This window comes from Nicotiana tomentosiformis, unplaced genomic scaffold, assembly GCF_000390325.3.
Source record: "Nicotiana tomentosiformis unplaced genomic scaffold, ASM39032v3 Un00003, whole genome shotgun sequence".
In the NCBI taxonomy this organism is placed as follows: domain Eukaryota; kingdom Viridiplantae; phylum Streptophyta; class Magnoliopsida; order Solanales; family Solanaceae; genus Nicotiana; species Nicotiana tomentosiformis.
This window is the reverse complement of record NW_027174562.1, coordinates 805,528-827,407: the sequence shown is the minus strand read 5'-3', so window position 1 is coordinate 827,407 and position 21,880 is coordinate 805,528. Positions and strand designations below refer to the sequence as shown.

The following is a 21,880-nucleotide window of genomic DNA, read 5'->3' as shown; positions in this document are numbered from 1 at the left end:
ATGCTGGGGGGTATAGCCCATAACACCAGTTGGGCCTGTTGATTATATATTTATCTACTACGAGGGAGGTATGGCCCACAATACTAGTCAGACATGTTACATTCACTTATATAGAAACAGTTTGCATTGCATGACTATACATGAGGCTGGTTCAGTTTCACAGTTACCTTATTTGGGGGACATTGCCCATTTCACCTGACATGTACCTGTTCAGATAGTAGTTCAGTTTCAGCACAATTTAGCACCTTCAATTCAATTCCAGACCAGTTGCTAAATAGACTATTGTTTAGCTTTCAGCTTTTATTGATATTTCTAGCTTACAATAATACTTTAGTATGCTTTACATATGCATTCTGCCCTACATATTTTGTACATATCGTTCTCACATCCCTTTCAGGGCGCTGCGTTTCATGTTGCACAGGTACTGATAGATAAGCATTTGAGCCAAATCAGTATGCAATCCACAAACTGTTGGAGTCACTCTACTTACTCCCGGAGTTACTTTTCTTTTGGTATGTGTACGGTCAGATAGTTTGGGTATGACGGGGCCCCGTTCCATCCAGTACTCTTTCAGTTCAACACTCATGAAGGCTTGTAGATACACACCCGTGCAGTTAGTATGTTTCTATATGTCATCTTGTGTTAGGCTTGTCAACTTTCCATATTGAACATTTCTTATCAGCAATGCTTATGTTTGTTCAGTTTATCTGTTTCTATTCATGATTAGTAGATTATTATCAAGTTTAGTGATGATCGACACTTAGTGTCGGTTATCTGTCGGGGCGCTAGGCTGGGTCATGGTAATAACCTGGCAGATTATATAGTACTCTATTTCGAGGGTTTGGTTTTTAACATAGTTTGAGTCGTAGAGCTAGATTTTGGGCGATTTTGGAAGGGATTTTCACGGTTTGGACCGGGGTAAGTGTTTTTGACTTGATTTTTAAATTATTCATGATTGTATAATTGTTTTTATCATTTAATTAGTGATTTGTGTTGGATAATTGGGAGGGGGGTGGTTGTAAATTCTTACCTAAATAATTAATTGAGAATTTGAAGGTCGATTTGAGGTCGGAATTGAATAATTTTTGTATGGTTAGACTCGGATCGGAATGGGTTCTCAGAATTTGTAAGTTTGGTCGTGTTCTGAGGTGCGAGCCCGGGTTTGACCTTTTGAGTTGACTTTTGATTTAATTAAAGAATGAATCTTTATTATCCGAAATTGTTTTTCATGGCTTTTATTTATGATATTAAGTTATTTTGTCTAGATTTGAGCCGTCTGCAAGTTGTTTCACACGGGAAGGGCTTCTTAGTGGATTTATTTAGCTTGTTCAAGGTAAGTATCTTGCCTTATTTTGTGTGGGATAACTACACCATAGTGATTGGTTGATTAAGCAATTAGAATTACGTGGAATACTTGTACACGAGGTGACGAGTTTATACACGGCCTTATATGTTAAACTTTTACTGGTTTAGACCTTTAGGTTTCGTATGTACATTTAATTGAATTTACCCTATCATATTATATCCTCCATTGTTAAATTTACCCTTACATGCTTTACTTCTGGTCTAGAAGATCTAATGAAGGACTTCACTGTCAAGACAGATGAGAGGCTAGATGGTCATGGAGCAGCCATCAAAGAACTTGGCATATCTTTTCGAAACTTGGAGAGACGAGTGGGATAGATTACAACAATATTATTTGAGAATCCAGGGTACTCTCCCAGCTGATACTGAAATAAATCCCAAAGAAACGATGAATGCAGTGACCTTGAGAAGTGGGCAAGTGTTGAAAGATCTCACCCCGATCCAAAAAAGTATGGAACCTAAAAAAGGAAGTGGGGAGAAGCTAAAAGTTGATGTTGATAAGAAGAAAAAGGCAAGAAAGGAGCTGAGAAAAAGAAGAAGGAAGAGAACTCAAGAAGGGAAGAACATGAAGAGAGCAAGCACATGCCTGCTTTACCTTTTCCCCAAAAGCTATATATAGAAAAGATGGACAAGCAATTTGAGAGATTTCTGGATATGCTGAAATAGGTTAATGTAAACTTACCATTTACAGAAGTGCTCTCCCAAATACCAGCTTATGCCAAATTCTTGAAGGAGATCTTAACAAAGAAGAGGTAGATAGAGGAGACTTCAGTGGTCAAGCTCACAGCGCATTGTAGCGCAATCTTGCAAAACAAACTCCCACAAATATGTGGAGACCCAGGGTGTTTTACTATACCTTGCTCTTTAAGATCTATTAATTTTGATAAGTCTTAATGTGATTCTGGTGCCTATTTAAGGCATGTGTCTATTTACAGGAAATTGGAGAATGAGATTGGAGAGATAAGGTCGGCACCAATATCTTTGCAGCTGACAGACCAAACGACTCTAATACCCGAGGGGATAGTTGAAGATGTCTTAGTTCGGGTGGATAAGTTCGTATTTCCTATAGATTTTATAGTGATAAATATGGAGGAGAACAAGGAGGTCCCCCTCATCCAAGGAAGACCATTCTTAGCAACAGGTAGAGCAATATTAGATATACACGAGAGAAAGCTCATGCTTAGAGTGGGTGAGCAGACTCTGACTTTCAGATGGATGTAGAAACGGGGGTTAAAAAAGAGAATCTATCAAGTGTTGAGTGGTAAGTGAAGAGCTCGAAAGAGAAGGCCGCGGTGAGTTAGAGAGATAAGTGTGGGCTGTACCCAAGAAGGCTAAGAAGAAGTTGTCGGCATGTATGTGCGCATTAGTTCGGGCAAGAGGAATGGAGTCCAACTTCGACTCAGACCCTGACTAGATATTAATGGAAGTTTCCTTTATCTTATGCTTTATAATTGTGTGTCATGGGGGCATGCCACAACTTAAAGTGTGGGGGGGGGGGGATAGTTGTATGTTGTATGTATATTAATTTTAATTTTTATTTGTTAGTTGTAGTAGTTAGAGATAGTTTTCTTATTGAATAAATTTGGTCAGTTGTACTCATACTACACTCTGCACTTCGTGTGCAGATCCAAGTACTTCCGGGCACATAGGTTGCTAGTGTTGGAGCTTATTCAGTTCAGAGACTATCGAGGTAGCTTCCTTGGCATCCGCAGACATTGACTCTCCTCATTTTTCTTTTAGTTTTATTTATATTATTCCACCAAAAACTTGTTGCGGCCAAACGCACACGCAAGTATACGCGGTCGTCAAGTAATAAAGTGACTAAAAGTCGGATGTCGAACCCACGAGGACTTATGATTAACTATTAACTAAATTAGACTATCCTAATTATCTAAACAAGAATTAAACCTAAAAATATTTGATTCTAAACTAATAAAATAAAATAATACAAATAATGAACTTTGAACAGAGAAAGAGCAGATTTTTATGATATCAATGTAATGAAAACGATCTAGGGTTATGGGCTATCTAACAATCCTATTGTATTCTTCAATTGAATTAACCGACTAATTTATCTAGCTTATTGGTTGACAGGGTTAATATTGCTCATAAGAATCTATCGAGTTCTTACTCGCCTATTCAAGCTAACCTAACGCCTATATGTCTATGGAGTTAGAATAAACAAAAACGCATTAATAATTCCTGTAAATCAACCAAGCAAGGCAATTAGGTATATGTCTATCCTAACCACGAATTCGTTCCCCGATGCCCGAGTTCAAGAACTTGCTCTACTCAATCCTATATGCAATCTAGAATTCCCACTTTCGAGTTCAATTCTAGATTCGTAGATAGTATTCAATTGGTGATCAAGCAATTAAATAATTAAGCGCAAGATTGAATAAATAAACCAATATGATAAACCAAGAAGGGACAATCAATACCCGAATAACAATAGTCATGAAAGAACCACAACTCTAGAACGTGAAGTTTAGTTCCATATAGACATGGTAGCCAAACAACAAATCATACAAAGAAACATAAAAATTACTAAGTTTGGTGAGAGAAAGATGGAACTTGATGAATTTCGGCCTCCACGGCGGCTTTGTGCTTGTGTGTTTTCTCTCAAAATATCCTCTCTCTTTTAAAATAGGTTTATGTTGGCTTTTATATAAGTTGGGGGCGTCTAGGGGTCGAAATAACCGAGTCCTAGTCGAAAAAGGACACTTTCCCGTCTTGAGCGTCCAGGGCAGCGTGGGGCGCTAGCCCTGGCGCTCAAATATTTTAGCTGCTGTAAATTGTGCCACAGCTAGCGCCCCACGCTCGCTGTGGCCCTCAAATTTCACTTTTTTCCTTTTTGTCCCCATTTCGCTCCAATTCACACCCTTTCGTCCCAAATTGCATCCGAATGATCCCTACACATAGAAATACCAAAATGTAGCACAAATAATCATATTAAACATCTCAAATCATCGAGACATGAGCAAAATGTGAGGCGGTATATATCAAAATATGCATACATTAAGCCGATTATCAACACCCCACACTTAAACGTTGCTCGTCCTCGAGTCAACCAACAAATAACTCTATCTTTGAGCACTCTCCACCAATGACCATGATTAATAGCAACAATTAAACTCTAGCATATGTAATCACATACACTTCCTTTTAACTTATGCCATACTTCAAAAATATTCAAACAAAGACAACATGCTCATAGCAATCCTAGCCTCAAAAACCGACTCAATGTCACAATGCACTCATGACTTGAACACCCAACATCCTAGAGAAGTCTAATAATATTACCTATCCCTCTTGAAATCATATGCCCTCATAACAAAAGCAAAGAGAGTAAAATCAATCCACACATTCGAATCTCCTGCTCACATATATCAACGAAAATCGCTCACTCTCACAAAAGAAGTCACATGCATGCAATTGGTATCATAGGCTTGCTCTTAATGTAAATCTCTACTAATGTAAGCTCGCTCGATCTAAAATCAATTAGGAATTTTTCACGGTTGTAATGTGGGCTAAGGGACGGGTAGGATATATTTAAGGAGTAGTAACTCACCCTCCTAAGCACTTTAACACATCATCAAATAACTTAAGCGCAAATTCTTCAACACCACTTCAATTTCACAAATAATATCACCCCAACAATATTTTCTCTTTCTTTAAGCACTACTTTAATTCATACCCAATAGCAAGAACAAGACAACAATTTATTCATCTATATTTTTCTTTCTTTCTTTTTTTTCCAGATTTTTCTCTTCTTCTTTTTTTTTCTTTTTCAATTTCCGCTAGTGGTGTATTATTGTACAAAATAAGTGCACCCTTCTTTCTTTCATTGGTTCCACTCAAAAGTCACCCCACACTTAGTCCCTTCTTACTTCTCTTAGCGCTCATCTAACAATTAAAGTGCTTTAAGAAGTAAAAAGATCAAAATAATATCAATTAAGAATAAAAAGGATATAGGCTTGTAATGTGGGTACCAAATAACAGGTCTACAGGCTCAAAAGGGTTAATTAGGGATAGATTTTATTTGTGATAAGCAATAAGCTCAAAAAGATCAAAGAAAGCCTAAAATCATTTTTCAAACCGAGCATCACCTAAAATTTCGCTTCAACTCACATACCGGGCAAGTTCTAGACACAAGTACAATACATGAACAACACAAAAACTTCACCACACATGGCACATGACTCACTAAGGAAGGTCACATTCTGACTCTCCAACAATGCAAGTATTCACGGAGCCACGAGATATTGAGCATTAAGCGCAAAGTGAACACAAGTCAAGAAAACGAGAAATAGGTGCCACAAAACATGCTATCCAATTTATAAAGGCTTCATGATCAATTTTAAAACATAGGAAAGGCACTACACATGCCAAAGCCTGAATATTCTACTATCAAACAAGTCAAGAGCCCCTATGAATCTCATGTTTCTTCCTCCATTTATTTTCTAAACTCTAATCTATTCTCAAAGAAAAAAAATTTACCCGGTTCAAACTACATCCCATGGAAAAGAACCGAGGCACAAAGAAAAACCACAGGGGATTATTGCTACAAAAAAAAAAAACATATTTTTGGATTTTTCTATTTTTTTAATTTTTTGTTTTGTTTAGACTTTAATCCCTCAAGAAAATTGTCTAGGAGATCCATCGTCGGGAAAAGTCCAAAAACAAATTTTCAATTTTTTCTCAATTTTTTTTTTCTGTTTTATTTTTATTTTTATTTTTATCTTTTTTTAATTAAGCTACTAAAACTATTACTACTATACTACACCATTAATTCTACTAACTATGCTATTAAAAATAAATAGCTAGCTAACAATAAAAAGATAAGAAATTAACAATATACTAATATAATACTATAGAAAGAATAGAGAATCTTTCACCCCACACTTAAAAGAGTGCAGTGTCCTCAATGCACAAATAAAGTAAAAATAACAACAAGGGTGGACAAGAAACTCCCTGAAAGACCAAAGGCCGAAGCAATAGCAGCTCACGGGGTACTCAGACTTCTCCCATGGATGGTCCTTTGTGCGGGCACCACACACTTAGTTCTCACCATCTAGCTTATTTTTTGCACTCTTCCAATGACTTTCTTCCTATGCTCACAGTCCTACAAAATAAAAACAGACACTACAAAAATAATATAATAAAAACAAAAATAAAAGAAGGTAGTAAAGCTGGGTTGCCTCCCAACAAGCGCCTAATTTAACGTCGCAGCACGACGTGAACTACTTTTTGCCTCCACCTCGAACTTATGAATTGCGCCCCTAATTTGGCTTCAAGCTTTCAATTATGCTCCCGAGGCGGTGAGACAAATTTAATTGGGCCAAGCAACCAATATCGCGTTTTACACTTCTTGGCCTTCAGATGAGGTATGTAATTTTGTCTCTCTGGCACGACGAATTCAAGAATGTAAGCACCCCGTTCCTCATCCATTTGCTCCTCCAAAGGCTCAGATGACTCGATTTCCATGTCATCATCCAAACACAATTTTAAAAAATGTATGGAATGAGGACCAATACACCCTAACTTTAGCATTGTATTACTCTTTACATCCTCATATGTACACACACTAGAGTCTTCACATATAATAATATCTACTTCCTCACATGACTCTAGAGTGCTTTCCTCGACATGGACATCATCAATACAAGTATGGACGAATGATTTACTCTCCCCTTTTAGCTCCTCAATTTGGCGTATAAGCTCTTTTTCAGCTTCACACAACTCAGAACTATTTTGTTGGGCGTTAGACGCATCAACCTTTGCAATTAATTTAGCTCCCAAGTCGTGAATATCAGTGCTAAAATTTTCAATCTCCTGTCCCAGTTCAGCTCTTCCTTCTATAAAGTGTCTCGTTCTATCAGTAATTTCCTCACGTTGAGCCTCATATATTTCTAACTTTTCAGATTGTTCCACTAGCCATGTTTGTCTCAAAATCTCCACTTTTTCAAAATTTTCCTTTTCTTGAAACTCGCTCTCTTCATTCAATTCTTCCATATTAGCCTTCATTCTTGTGATTGTTGCCGTCATTCTTTTCATATCTTTTTTGAGTTCATCATGTTGCTCTGCTACTTGCCTCATAATATACCTAATATATGCATCATGTTCCATATCCTGCACTTCATTGCCCCTATCAAACTCACAAACATTGTTAGAAAGATCATAATAAGGGCTCTGAGAAGGATGAAAAGAATTAGGACAACCATCCCAATGGCTATCTTGACCACCACACATATTACAAATATTCCACTTTAATGATTGAGATTGTGCGCACAACTCGCTCCCGGGAACATTCTGACAATTTTTCCACCAGTGGAGTCCTCCACAATATGGACAGGGATCATCAAAATAAGAATAACCATCATTCTACTCCTCTGCATTCGAGAGAAGACCCTGCGTTGACACAAACCAGGCAAACTGAAAATTAAAACTTGAAAACAAATATCTAATAAAAGCTTAACTTAGTCACGTAGCTAATTTCTAAGTCCCCGGCAACGGCGCCAAAAACTTGTTGCGACCAAACACACTCACGCAAGTATACGCGGTCGTCAAGTAATAAAGTGACTAAAAGTCGGATGTCGAACCCACGAGGACTTATGATTAACTATTAACTAAATTAGACTATCCTAATTATCTAAACAAGAATTAAACCTAAAAATATTTGATTCTAAACTAATAAAATAAAATAATATAAATAATGAACTTTGAACAGAGAAAGAGCAGATTTTTATGATATCAATATAATGAAAACGATCTAGGGTTATGGGCTATCTAACAATCCTATTGTATTCTTCAATTGAATTAATCGACTAATTTATCTAGCTTATTGGTTGACAGGGTTAATATTGCTCATAAGAATCTGTCGAGTTCTTACTCGCCTATTCAAGCTAACCTAACGCCTATATGTCTATGGAGTTAGAATAAACAATAACGCATTAATAATTCCTGTAAATCAACCAAGCAAGGCAATTAGGTATATGTCTATCCTAACCACGAATTCGTTCCCCGATGTCCGAGTTCAAGAACTTGCTCTACTCAATCCTATATGCAATCTAGAATTCCCACTTTCGAGTTCAATTCTAGATTCGTAGATAGTATTCAATTGGTGATCAAGCAATTAAATAATTAAGCGCAAGATTGAATAAATAAACCAATATGATAAATCAAGAAGGCAAAATCAATACCCGAATAACAATAGTCATGAAAGAACCACAACTCTAGAACGTGAAGTTTAGTTCCATATAGACATGGTAGCCAAACAACAAATCATACAAAGAAACATAAAAATTACTAAGTTTGGTGAGAGAAAGATGGAACTTGATGAATTTCGGCCTCCACGGCGGCTTTGTGCTTGTGTGTTTTCTCTCAAAACATCCTCTCTCTTTTAAAATAGGTTTATGTTGGCTTTTATATGAGTTGGGGGCGTCTAGGGGTCGAAATAACCGAGTCCTAGTCCAAAAAGAACACTTTCCCGTCTTGAGCGTCCAGGGCAGTGTGGGGCGCTAGCCCTGGCGCTCAAATATTTTAGCTGCTGTAAATTGCGCCACAGCTAGCGCCCCACGCTCGCTGTGGCCCTCAAATTTCACTTTTTTTCTTTTTGTCCCGATTTCGCTCCAATTCACGCCCTTTCGTCCCAAATTGTATCCGAATGATCCCTACACATAGAAATACCAAAATGTAGTACAAATAATCATATTAAACATCTCAAATCATCGAGACATGAGCAAAATGTGAGGCGGTATATATCAAAATATGCATACATTATGCCGATTATCACTTCCTAGACAATGTTCAGTAGTTAGCCCATGTTATTGTATAGATTCTCAGGTACTCAGTGATACCCGGATTTGCGATGTTTTCTTCCAGTTATTATGAGATTTTATTTACTTAAGCCTATGTCAGTATGTTTTTATTATAGATTCTTGTATTTATGAGTTGTTGGCTTGCCTAGTATCGCGGTAGGAGCCATCACGGCCCATGTGATTATGGTTCGAGAAATCTATACGCCACTAATTCAATTTGAACTGAAATCTCATAAGGAACAATATACCTGGTACTAAACAACCTTTCTGTATGAATAGCCTAACTTTCTTCTTGGAAAAGAGGACCCTTTTCAACCTTCATGAACTCCATATTACGAACTTTCTTATCTACATTGGACTTTTGTCGATTTTGCACTGGCCAAAGTTGTTCCTGTATTCAGTACAACCTCTCCAAGGCTTGCTAAACCTTATCTGAGCCCAACAATTATGACTCCCTAGGTTTGAAATGACCACCTTATGAATGAACCCAATGTACTAAATCCTCAAACAACAAGATCTTCATAAAACTCTAGTAACTATTATGAGATAAAATCTCGGTCGATAGCAACTAAGTATGAACTACTCGCTATATAATATCTATTCGGCTAGTATAGAGACTGGATACTCATACTCGCTTATGCTACAATTGCGCTGGAACATATCCAATAGCCACGATCACAATACTATACTAGAACACATCCGCTGTTCTTACATACGAAAGTGCTGGATCAAATCGAAATACCCCTATATATTGCTCACACATACGGCAATGCTGGAACACATTCATATACCCCTATGTAAATATTCCATGCACTATTACTTTTATCTTGTACAACGATACAAGCATTTCGTGTCATCACACTGTCCCTTGAACATATCATTGCATAGGCTATTATGCTATATACGCAATCCAAACATAATAAGGCATGCAATCTCGCTCAGCCTGTCACAATCACCCAAACTAGGAACACAATTTCCTCAATAAATGTGATAGACTAATCACATAGTCTACAATGATCTATTTCCACTTTCGTTTAGAGTCAACCATGTTTGCAGAAGTTTTGTGATTCTTTAACACTCATATTTAACATATGAATAGTTCAAACACTGAAAGACACCGTTTTAATATCTCATATCACTCTCTTACATCGTGAGCTCTTTTTCTCCGATCCCAATGCATATTTATGAATCTCAAAGGTACTAAATTTTATAAATATTGTATCTTGTCGAATACAAAACTCATCAAGTCTTCCACCATGGGTGCACGCAAATTCGAAGCTTAGCCATAATACTCCCTCTTTGTTCATTATGTAGTAGACCTTTAAAAGCTGATCACTAGCCCTCAATAAGGTCAGGACTCTAGTACTGGGGAACTTTGCATGTTTAAACTAAGACTAATATAACGTCACACATATTAGTATGCAAGTATGCAAGTATCATGGCACCCATGGCTATAGAATGGAAGATTGCAGGAAGTTGAGAGAAGAAGTAGCCCGGTTATTCAATGAAGGGCACCTTCGGGGGTTTTTAAGTGATCAGGCCAAGTGTCACTTAAAACTAGAGAGGTTAATAGACAAAACGAGTAAGAAGAACTGAAACACATTATTCACATGATTGTCGAAGGGATCGATGTTCCCCAAGGACCAATATTAAAATACACTAAGGTGTCGATCATAAGGGAGAAGGATCTCGGGCTCAGTATTACATACCGAAAGGAACATTGTCCTTCAACGACGAAGACACAGAAGGAATCATGCAGCCCCATAATGATGCCCTGGTAATATCAAGTTAAGCGTGTATTAATTGATCCAGGTAGTTTGACCAACATCATTCAATCGAGGGTCATAGAGCAACTCGGTCTACATGACCAGGTTGTGCCCACTACCCTAGTGCTAAACGGATTCAACATGGCATATGAAACTACTAAGGTCGAGATAAGTTTGTCAGTAAACGTGGCCGAGACCGTTCGAGAGATAAAGTTCCATATGATCGAGGGCGACATGAGGTATAACGCCCTGTTCAGGAGACCATGGATCCACAACATGAGAGCAGTGCCCTCGACCCTTCACCGGGATCTAAAATTCCCAACACCAGAGGGAATCAAAAATATCTACTGGGAGCAACTTTCCACAAAGGAAATGTTTGCCATTGACGAAGTGATTCCGATATCATCACTCTCATCGACAAAGGGATTAAATTCAAAAGGAAATCATAAGGCCAAATAGAAATCACAAAGGCCGGCCTCAACCCAGCTTGAGAAGCAGGGGACTGACGAAGATGATGATTATGCGGTCCCTCAATCCTTCATAGTCCCCGATGATTCTGATGCTACCAAATCAACGGTCGAATAGCTGGAGCAAATCATACTAATCGTACAACTGCCCAAGCGAAAGGAATACCTGGACATGGGGTTAAATCCCGAGCTCAGGAAAAAGCATATTCAATTTCTTATAGCTAACATGGATTGTTTTGCTTGGTCCCATCTTGACATGACAGGGATCCCATCGGAAATCACCACCCATAAACTAAGCTTGGACCCGATGTTCCACCCGCTGAAGCAAAAAAGAAGACCCCAGTCCGAGGTCAAGCATGCTTTCGTTAAAGACGAGGTAACCAAGCTTCTTAAAATAGGGTCCATCCATGAAGTAAAATACCCCGAATGGTTAGCAAATGTAGTAGTAGTCCCTAAAAAAGGAAACAAACTTAGAATGTGTATAGATTACAAGGATTTAAATCATGCATGCCCCAAGGATTCTTTTCCTTTTTCTAATATCGATCGTATGATCAATGCCGAGGCGGCCACTAGATCCTCAGTTTTCTCGATGCCTATTCTGGGTACAACCAAATACAGATGAACCCGGATGATCAGGAAAAGACCTCGTTCATCACTAAATATGGTACTTATTGCTACAATGTAATGCCATTTTGATTAAAAATTGCTGGTGCCACTTATCAACACCCAGTAAATCAGATGTTCGAAGAACAAATAGGGAAATCTATGGAAGTTTACATTGATGACTTGCTAGTTAAGTCCTTGTGAGTAGAGGACCATTTGAAGCATTTGTAGCAAACTCTTAGTATATTGAGGAAATACAATATGAAGCTGAACCCGGAAAAATGTGCATTCGGGGTTGGATCAGGAAAATTTCTCGGATTTATGGTATCCAACCGAGGAATCGAGATTTATCCCGACAAGATGAAAGCTATCGATGGCATCACGGTAGTAGACAATGTAAAGTCCGTGCAGAGGTTAACCGTGCGCATGGCCACCCTGGTGTGATTCATCTCGAGGTCCTCCGATAAGGGCCACCAATTTTTCTCGTTGCTAAAGAAGAAAAATAATTTCATATGAACCTCAGATTGCCAGCAGGCCTTGGAAGAGCTTACACAGTACTTGTCGAGCCCATTGTTGCTTCAGATGCCGAGGATGGACGAACAACTTGACTTGTATTTTGCGGTATCAGAGGTAGCAGTAAGTGGAGTCCTAGTCCGAGAAGAACAAGGTATGCAATTCCCTATTTATTATGTCAGCTGGACTTTAGGTGAGGTCGAAACTAGATATCCCCGCCTAGAAAAGTTAGCACTCGCTTTGATAAGCGCCTCTATGAAACTAAAACCATACTTTCAATGTCACCCCATATGTGTTGTAACAACTTATCCACTTCGAAATATTTTGCATAAACCCGAGCTTTCGTGAGGGTTGGCCAAATGGGCCGTAGAAATCACTGTGTATGATTTTGAATATCGACCCTGAACAACAATTATGTCTCGTATTTTGGCAGACTTCATAGCTGACTTCACGCCGGCCCTAGTACCCGAAGGTGAGAGAGATCTGTTGATAAATTCGAGTACGACTTTAGGAGTCTGGACCCTCTTCACGAACGGTGCTTCGAATGCAAAAGGGTCCGGACTCGGCATCATACTAAAACCACCCACAGGCAACTTGGTTAGACAATCTATTAGAACTGTGAAATTGACTAACAATGAGGCTGAATATGAGGCCATGATTGCAGGTCTCGAACCAGCCAAAGGCTTAGGAGTGGAGGTGATCGAATCCAAATGCGACTCCCTCCTCGTAGTGAATCAGGCTAACGGAACCTTCGAATTTAGGGAAGAATGAATGCAAAGATATATAGATAAGTTACAAGAAATTTTACATGGATTTAAGGAGTGGAATTTGCAACACGTGCCTCGAGACTAGAATAGCGAGGTCGATGCCATCAAAAACTTAGGGTCATCGGTCGAGGACAATGAGCTCAATTCGGGGGGCCGTCGTGCAACTCACGAGGTCAGTAGTTCAAGAAGGCCACGCCGAGATAAATTCCACAAGTTTGACTTGGGATTGGAGAAATAAATACATAGAGTATTTGAAAAATGGAAAGCTTCCCTCAGATGCGAAAGAATTGAGGGCCCTGCGCACGAAGGCAGCACAATTCACCTTGTCCGAAGATGGAACCATGAAGACGGACAATCTCACAGATGTAAATTTCAGCTAACCGCTCAGAAGAATAGGTAACTGCCACTGGAATGAAATGTGCTGACTTGGTCAACCTATCCACAATGACCCAAACTGCGTCGAATGTTCTCTGAGTCCGTGCCAAACAACAAAATCCATAGTGATACGCTCCCACTTCCACTCAGGAATTTCTAACCTCTGAATCAAACCACCAGGTCTCTGATACGCGTACTTGACTTGTTGACAATTTAGACACCTAGCTACATATGCAACTATATCCTTCTTCATTCTCCTCCACCAATAATGTTGCCATAAATCTTGATACATTTTGGCGGCACCTGGATGAATGGAATACCTAGAATTGTGGGCCTCTAGCAGAATTAATTCACGAAGCCCATCCACATTAGGCAAACAAATACTACCCTGCATTCACAGAACTCCATCTTCCCCTACATCAACCTGTTTGTCATTATCATGCCGAACCATGTCCTTAAGGACAAGTAAATGAGGATCATCATACTACCGATCTCTGATGTGCTCATATAAAGATGACCGAGCGACTGTGCAAGCTAGAACCCAACTGGGCTCTAAAACATCTAATCTCACGAACTGATTAGCCAAAGTCTAAACATCTGCAGCTAACGGTCTCTCATCAACCAAAATATACGCAAGATTGCCCATACTCACAACCTTTCTACTCAAAGCATCAGCCATCATATTGGCCTTTCCAGGCTGATACAAAGTAGTGAAATCATAATCTTTCAACAACTCCAACCATCTTCTCTGCCTCAAATTGAGATCTTTTTTCCAGAACAGATATTGTAGGCTACGATAATCAGTAAATACCTCACATGAGACACCATAAAGGTAATGTCTCCAAATCTTCAAAGAGTGGATAATGGCTGCCAATTCTATGTCATGAACAGGATAATTCTTATCATGAACTTTCAACTGCCGCAATGCATATGCAATCATCCTGCTATCTTGCATCAATACTGCACCAAGCCCGATGCGAGATGCATCACAATACACCGTATAAGATCCTGACCCTGCGGGTAATACTAACATTGGCACCGTTGTCAAGCCCCAACCTAGGGGAGCACAACCGGAGCTCAACCGAGTGAACCCAGTCGAGCAAGCCTAGTAAAACTTTTCTAACTGACTCATTCATGATCCAAAAAGGAAATAATGCACGAGTTACGGGAAAACAACCTCACGTTCCGCTCTATCGCACAATATAGAATAACAATGAACGGTATCATTCTTAAATGTCCAAGTAGCCCCCTAATTATAGATGTGGTCGACAACACACCGATAAGAATGGCTCTACTAGACACGGCTCCAAGACATCCTAGGACACTTTAAAACCTTAGGCTCTGATACCAAGTTTGTCACGCCCCAACCCCGGGGAGCGCGATCGGTGCTCAACCGAGTGAACCCGATCGAGCAAGCCTAGTAAACCTTTTCTGCCTGACTCATTCATGATCCAAAAAGGGAATGTGTCACCATTTGTAAAACAGGGGAGATATTGGTTATATAAGTGTATAAACATTGCTAGTTCATTTTTTTTTTCATTTTATGCATTATTCCATAGCTAAATTTCCAAAATACAACTCGGTCCAACGACCACCCCAACATACATACATGACTCACATAAACATCTACGGAGCCTCTAAGGGTACAAAAGAGCAACATGACAATGCCGACAACAAGGCCCCGACTATACCTCAAAATATAAAAACTTATACTGAAGAAGGACTACATGACCCATGGGAGAAATGGGGCTCACCAAAACTGCTGTGAGGAGAGAAAGAGAGCGCCACTATCTGCGATGGAACCACATAAATCCATTCAAAGATGTAGCGCCCCCGGCAAAAGGGACATTAGTACTGTCGAATAGTACTAGTATGTAAGGCAAACACTAATCTTAGTAGAATGAACAAAGAATCACGTAGTCGAATAGTCAATAAGTACTTCATAGAAATACAAAGAAAACACCAAGTAAGGATCACGTAGTTTCCAATTCAATCTTTCCATCTTCTTAGATTAATAATCTTTACTGCCAAGCCACAACTCACAATGCCACCGTGTTTTTACACGGAGTCCGGTCTTGGCCCGACCGGCTAAGCCATCTTAAGTGAGACATATCCATATCCACAATGTAATTCAATGATTCCAATACAAATGCCACCATGTGTACAACATGGCATCCGATCTCGGCCCGATCGGCTAAGCCATCTCACTTGAGACATAACCTCTTTCAACTGTCCACTCAATTCACATTTCTTTCCCATCTTCATTACATGGTACAAACAACCTCATTTATTAAGTAGTTTTTGGCACTTGGGCACATTTTACAATTCAAGCCTTTCCCTTTTTATTTGTTCAAATAACATCATCATTCATGTCGATAAGTACCATCATATAAGGCATTTCACACATAAGGGAAGGAGCTTGGAAAATCATAGTCACGTTCTCAAATAGCATGATGACATGGTAAACATCTAAAACTGTTAGGAAACATGAATCTTCCAACCCAACACACTAAGGCAAACAATTCTAGTATGATCAAGTTGGAACTTACACTAAATATTCGGACACCAGGAGTTCGATTCTAGGAAGAAGAGAGTTAGCCATACATATCTCAATTGCGCTTCTTTAGACTCTACAATTATCCAGAACCCTTAGCAACCTCAATCTATTTTAGCAATATACAAATTGAACACAAAATTAGGAAAATATTCATGGTTCTAGTTCCCTTTTCCACACTCTTTTTACCACACATGCATGCAAGATAAACAACTCTCATACCCATGGACCATCTTATTAATTACTCATTTTCAGTATAAGTTTCAAAAATTTAGGGCTAGGGTATAGATTCTTACCTCTAGGATGGAGGCCTAGATTGCTTTCCTTGATAATCTTCAAAGTTTCAAGCAAGAATTGAAGAATAATTTATGAGGGTTACTTTCTAACTCTAAGGCTCCCTCTCTCACTCTATAGTATCAGAAAATGAGCTCAAAATAGACTAAAGGGGGTGTTTTAACGGAATGGGGGTCGGGTTTTAAATTAAGAAAATGGGTGCCCCGACACAGGTCTGCGGTCGCATATGCGACCGCATAACGGTTATGCGGTTCGGAAAGTGACCGCATAAATGGTCCTCAGTGGCCTGAACTTACGGCTCAGGTATGCGACCAGTATGCGGTCCCCATACTCGTTCTTCGGTCGCATAATGCACCACAGAATTCCCTCCGCAAAAACTCAAGAGGGATTATGCGATCGAAATACGGCCCGCATAGTGGTTATGCGGTCGCATAATTGACCGCAAAGTTGACCTCAAACTGGCCAACATACTGCATCACTCTGCGGCCATTATGCGGTCCACAGAGTGATTATGCGGCCGCATAATGGGCCGCAGAAATGCATTCTTCTGCGAAATATTTTGCTCTTAGTGCGTAGGGTACTGTTCAACACAGGAATCTAACTTGGCACCACAAAACCCCGAGTTTTTGGTTAAAACTTTTACGGGTCCTTACAACCATAGTCAAAGCACTCTTGAGCTTCTGAAAGCTCAACTCACACTCGTCTGACCATCTGAATGGAACACCTTTCTGGGTCAGTCTGGTCAATGGGCTTGTTATAGATGAAAACCCCTCCACGAACCGACAATAATAACCTGCCAAACCCAGGAAACTTCGGATCTCTGTAACTGAAGTAGGTCTAGGCCAATTATGAACAGCCTCAATCTTCTTAGGATCCACCTTTATTCCTTCTATCGATACAACATGGCCCAAAAAGGCAACTGAGTCTAACCATAATTCACATTTTTAAAATTGGGCATATAACTGATTATTCTTCAATGTCTGAAGCACAATCCGAAGATGCTGCTCATGCTCCTCTCGACTGCTGGATTAAATCAAGATATCATCAATGAATACAACCATAAAAGAATCCAAATAGGGCTTTGACCACCCGATTTATTAAATCCATAAATGCTGCTGGGCCATTTGTCAAACCAAATGACATAACTAGGAATTCCTAATGCCTATACCGAGTCTGAAAAGCTGTCTTAGGGACATCAAATACCCTAATCTTCAACTGATGATAACCAGACCTCAAATCGATCTTCAAAAATACCTTGGCACCCTGAAGCGGATCAAATAAGTCATCAATTCCTGGCAACGAATATTTGTTTTTGATAGTGGCCTTGTTCAACTGCCGATAATCTATACACATCCGCATAGAGCCATATTTCTTCTTTACAAATAGTACTGGTGCACCCCAGGGCGAGACACTGAATCTAATGAATCCCTGATAAAGTATGTCTTGTAACTGCTCCTTCAATTCTTTCAACTCTGGCGGGGCCATACGGTATGGTGGGATAGAAATAGGCTGAGTGGCCGGAGCTAATTCAATACAGAAGTCAATATCCATGTCGGGTGGCATTCCTGGCAGATCTGCAGGAAATACATCTGGAAATTCATGGACAACTGGAACTAAATCCATAGAAGGAACTTTCGCGCTGGGATGGTGAATATAAGCCAAATAAGCTAGACACCCCTTCTCGACCATACGCCGAGCCTTTATATATGAAATAACCCTGCTGGTAGAATGACAAAAAGTTCTTTTCCACTCTAATCAAGGAACCGCGGCACGGCTAGGGTCACTGTCTGGGCATGGAAATCCAATATAGCATGATAAGGGGACAGCCAATCCATACCCAAGAGGACATCAGAATCTACCATATCAAAAAGTAGAAGATCCACACTAGTCTCAAGACTCCTAATAGTAACCACAGACGAATGATAGACATGATCTACCATGTTAGAATCTCCCACCAGAGTGGACACACACACAGGAGCACTCAGAGAATCACGAGGAATCACCAGATATGAAACAAAATAAGAGGACACATAGGAATAAGTAGATCCTGGATAAAATAGAACTGAAGCATCTCTATAGAAAACTGGAACAATACCTGTAATCACAACATCAGATGACTCGGCCTCAGGCCTAGTTGGAAAAGCATAAAATCGAGGCTGGGCCCCACCACTCTGAACTGCGTCCCTAGGACGACCTCTAACTGGCTTGCCTCCACCTCAATGGTCTGACCTCCACCTCTAGCTGCCTGACTCCTACCTCTAGCTGGCTGAGCAGGCGGTGAAGCAACCGGTGCTTGAATCATAGCATGAGAACCTTGCTGCTGCATGCTACCCTGAGACCTGGGGCAGAATCTAGCAATGTACCTTGGATCACCACATGTATAACAGGACCTCGACTGCTGTGACTACAGACCCTGAAATTGTCCCTGCCGACCTGAGTAACAACCTTGAAAACTCTAGATCTTAGGTACACTAATAAGAGCTAGTGGTGGACTGTAGGATGCCTGGAGCGCTGAATGAAATTGCCTGGGAGGCTGACCCCTACCGAAATTACCCCTACTTCCAGAGAGGACACCACTGAACCCACCGAACTGAAGAGGCCTCTTATCAGACCCCTGCCCTCTTTCCTGTGCAAAAACCATCTCGATCCTCCTAGCAACATTAGCAGCCGCCTGAAAAGAAATCTCACTTCCTGTCTCCTTGGCCACGTGAAGCCTAGTAGGGTGAGTAAGTGTCTCAATAAACCTCCTCACTCTCTCCCTCTCGGTAGGAAGTAAAAGGAGACTATGACAGGCTAGATCCATAAAACAGGACTCATACTGAGTAATAGTCATACTGCTCTACTGGAGATGCTCAAACTGCATGCGGAAATCCCCTCTCAATGTTATAGGGAGGAACTTCTCTAGAAATAGCCGTGAGAACTGCTCCCAAGTCAGTGTAGGTGACCTAGCTAACCTAGTCAACATAAAATCTCTCCACCACCCCTTGACGGAACCCGTCATCTAAAATACAGCAAAAATCGACTCAATTGGTCTCAACTATACCCATGTTCCGCAGTACCTTATGTCAGCAATCAAGATAATCCTGTGGGTCCTCCTCCGAATGTGTACCATTGAAGTGAACTGGAAAGAGCTTAGTAAACTTATCTAGTCTCAATAAGGCCTAAGAAGACATGGCGGGCCTATCACCGGCCTGTGCCGCAACAACTGGCTGAATTACCCCCAACTGGTGGGGCTACTGGAGCCTGTTACTATGGAGCCATATGCTCTAGAGCGGGGTAGTGGGAGTCTGTGCTCCTCCCCCAGCCTGTGAGACGGCTGGTGCCACTGGAAATGTAACATTCTGGGCCACACCCTCCATAAGACTCACCTAACGGACTAGAGCATTTTGAAGCACTGGAGTAGCTATAAATCATTCCGGTACAGTCTGAACGGGAACCTCCTCCTGAAGATCCACTTGAGGTTCTACAACCTGTGCTGCTGCTCGAGTTCTAGACTGAGCTCTACCTCTGCTTCTGCCTCGGCCTCTAGCACGGCGTTGGCCTCGACCTCTACTGCTGGTCATGGTTGCCATCGGGGGCTCTGGTCCCTGTCCATCTGTAGATGTATTATATTAAGTGTTCTCACCATCTGCGAGAGAGTAAGAATAGAATGGTTCAATCATCGATGATAGAATAAAATCGCACGACAGAATCAGAAAGAAGTGATATTTTCTCCTAAACTTCATAGCCTCTGAAAGATAAGTACAGACGTCTCCGTACCGATCCTTCAGACTCTACTAAATTTGCTCGTGACTCGTGAGACCTATGTAACCTAGTGCTCTAATACCAACTGTCACGACCTGAAATTCGCACCTTCGGGACCGTGATGGTGCCTACCATTTCACTTGCTAGGCAAGACAACATTAGAATATAATTAGCCATTTTAACAAAATTTTAAATTTATTAATAACAAGGAAACAAATACGGAAATAAAGTCTGAATTAAAGCGAATAATCCATAATAATCGCGATACCTGAATACCATCCCAGAATTGGAGTCACAAGTGCACGAGCTTCTAGAATAATACAAACAAAAGTCAGAATAAAATTCAAGTTGTTTAAAATATAATACACAACTGAGAAAAGATAGAAGGGGACTTCATAACAGCTAATGCTGTGCAGTTACACCTCAAGTCTCCACTGGTAGCCGTGTCCCGCAAATCTACTGTATGCCGCTTGGACCAACTCCGAAATCTGCACAAGAAGTTCAGAGTGCAATATCAGTACAACCGACCCCACGTACTGCTAAGTGCCAAGCCTAACCTCGACAAAGTAGTGATGAGGCTATGACAAGACACGCACGTAAACAACAAATATGAAGTAATAATAATACAATAAATAACAATTTATAAATTGGGAGGGAACATGCGAAGAGGAATGATATAATAATTTTAGCAGGAGATTTATCACTTAGAAGTCAATTAATTCATCAACAATAAAATAAGCAAATGATAATATAAAGATGGAATGACACCACCCTTTGTGCTTTTACTCTCATTTGACACGGCATCACCCTTCGCGCTTTTACACTCTTTGAAATTGACACGGCATCACCCTTCATGCTTTTACACTCATAAATGGCACGGCAACACCCTTCGTGCTTTTACACTCGCAAATGTCACGGCAACACACTTCGTGCTCTTACACTCTTCCTTACCATGAAAACAACAACAACAACCCAATGAGGTCCCACAAGTGGGGTCTGAGGAGGGTAGTGTGTATGCAGACCTTACCCCTACCCCGAAGGAGTAGAGAGGCTATTTCCGGTAGACCCTCGGCATAAGAAGGAAAGAGACAGTGTATCAGTAACAGCAACAGAATCCAGAAAGATAACACCAGCAACACAATAACCAGAAAATAGAGAGCAAAGTAGTAACACTAAGTAGTAACAAAGGCACAGTACTATAGACGCAAAGGAATAATATGTACACAAAGGGCCACAAAACATACTACAACCTAACTTATGACCCTAATGAAGTATTAAGAACACAACTGGAGCCACGAACAGCCTAAAGCAAAACACTATCATACTAGCCTCTTATCTCCTAACCTATAACCCTAATGCTCGACCTCCATAACTTCCTATCAAGGGCCATGTCCTCGGAAATCTGCATCCGCATCATGTCCTGCCTGATCACCTCTCCCCAATATTTCTTAGGTCGCCCTCTACCTCTTCTCATACCCGTCAAGGACAGTCGTTCATACCTCCTTACCGGTGCATGCAGGCTTCTCCTCTTCAAGTGGCCGAACCATCTAAGCCTAGCTTCCCGTATCTTGTCTTCCATGGGAGCCACGCCCACCTTCAGCCAAATAACTTC

At 40.4% G+C, this 21,880-nt stretch overlaps 1 protein-coding gene across 1 annotated transcript; it reads left to right on the top strand.

Annotated features, from left to right (window-relative positions):
- The first annotated feature begins 1,816 nt into the window (after window positions 1–1,816).
- On the top strand, window positions 1,817–2,586 carry LOC138903802 (uncharacterized). The gene is made up of 3 exons (XM_070192369.1): window positions 1,817–1,876; window positions 2,032–2,117; window positions 2,301–2,586. The coding sequence occupies exons 1-3, from the start codon at window positions 1,817–1,819 to the stop codon at window positions 2,584–2,586; spliced, it is 432 nt and encodes a 143-aa protein (XP_070048470.1).
- The last annotated feature ends 19,294 nt before the right edge of the window (window positions 2,587–21,880 follow it).

What these genes read in the sequence shown, in the direction of transcription:
- LOC138903802 (XM_070192369.1), top strand. Translation starts at nt 1,817, where the DNA reads ATGGAACCTAAAAAAGGAAGTGGGGAGAAGCTAAAAGTTGATGTTGAT. An exon ending in ATGTTGATAAGAAGAAAAAG is followed by an intron (nt 1,877 to 2,031) that starts GCAAGAAAGGAG and finishes ATGCTGAAATAG; the next exon opens with GTTAATGTAAACTTACCATT. An exon ending in GAGATCTTAACAAAGAAGAG is followed by an intron (nt 2,118 to 2,300) that starts GTAGATAGAGGA and finishes GTCTATTTACAG; the next exon opens with GAAATTGGAGAATGAGATTG.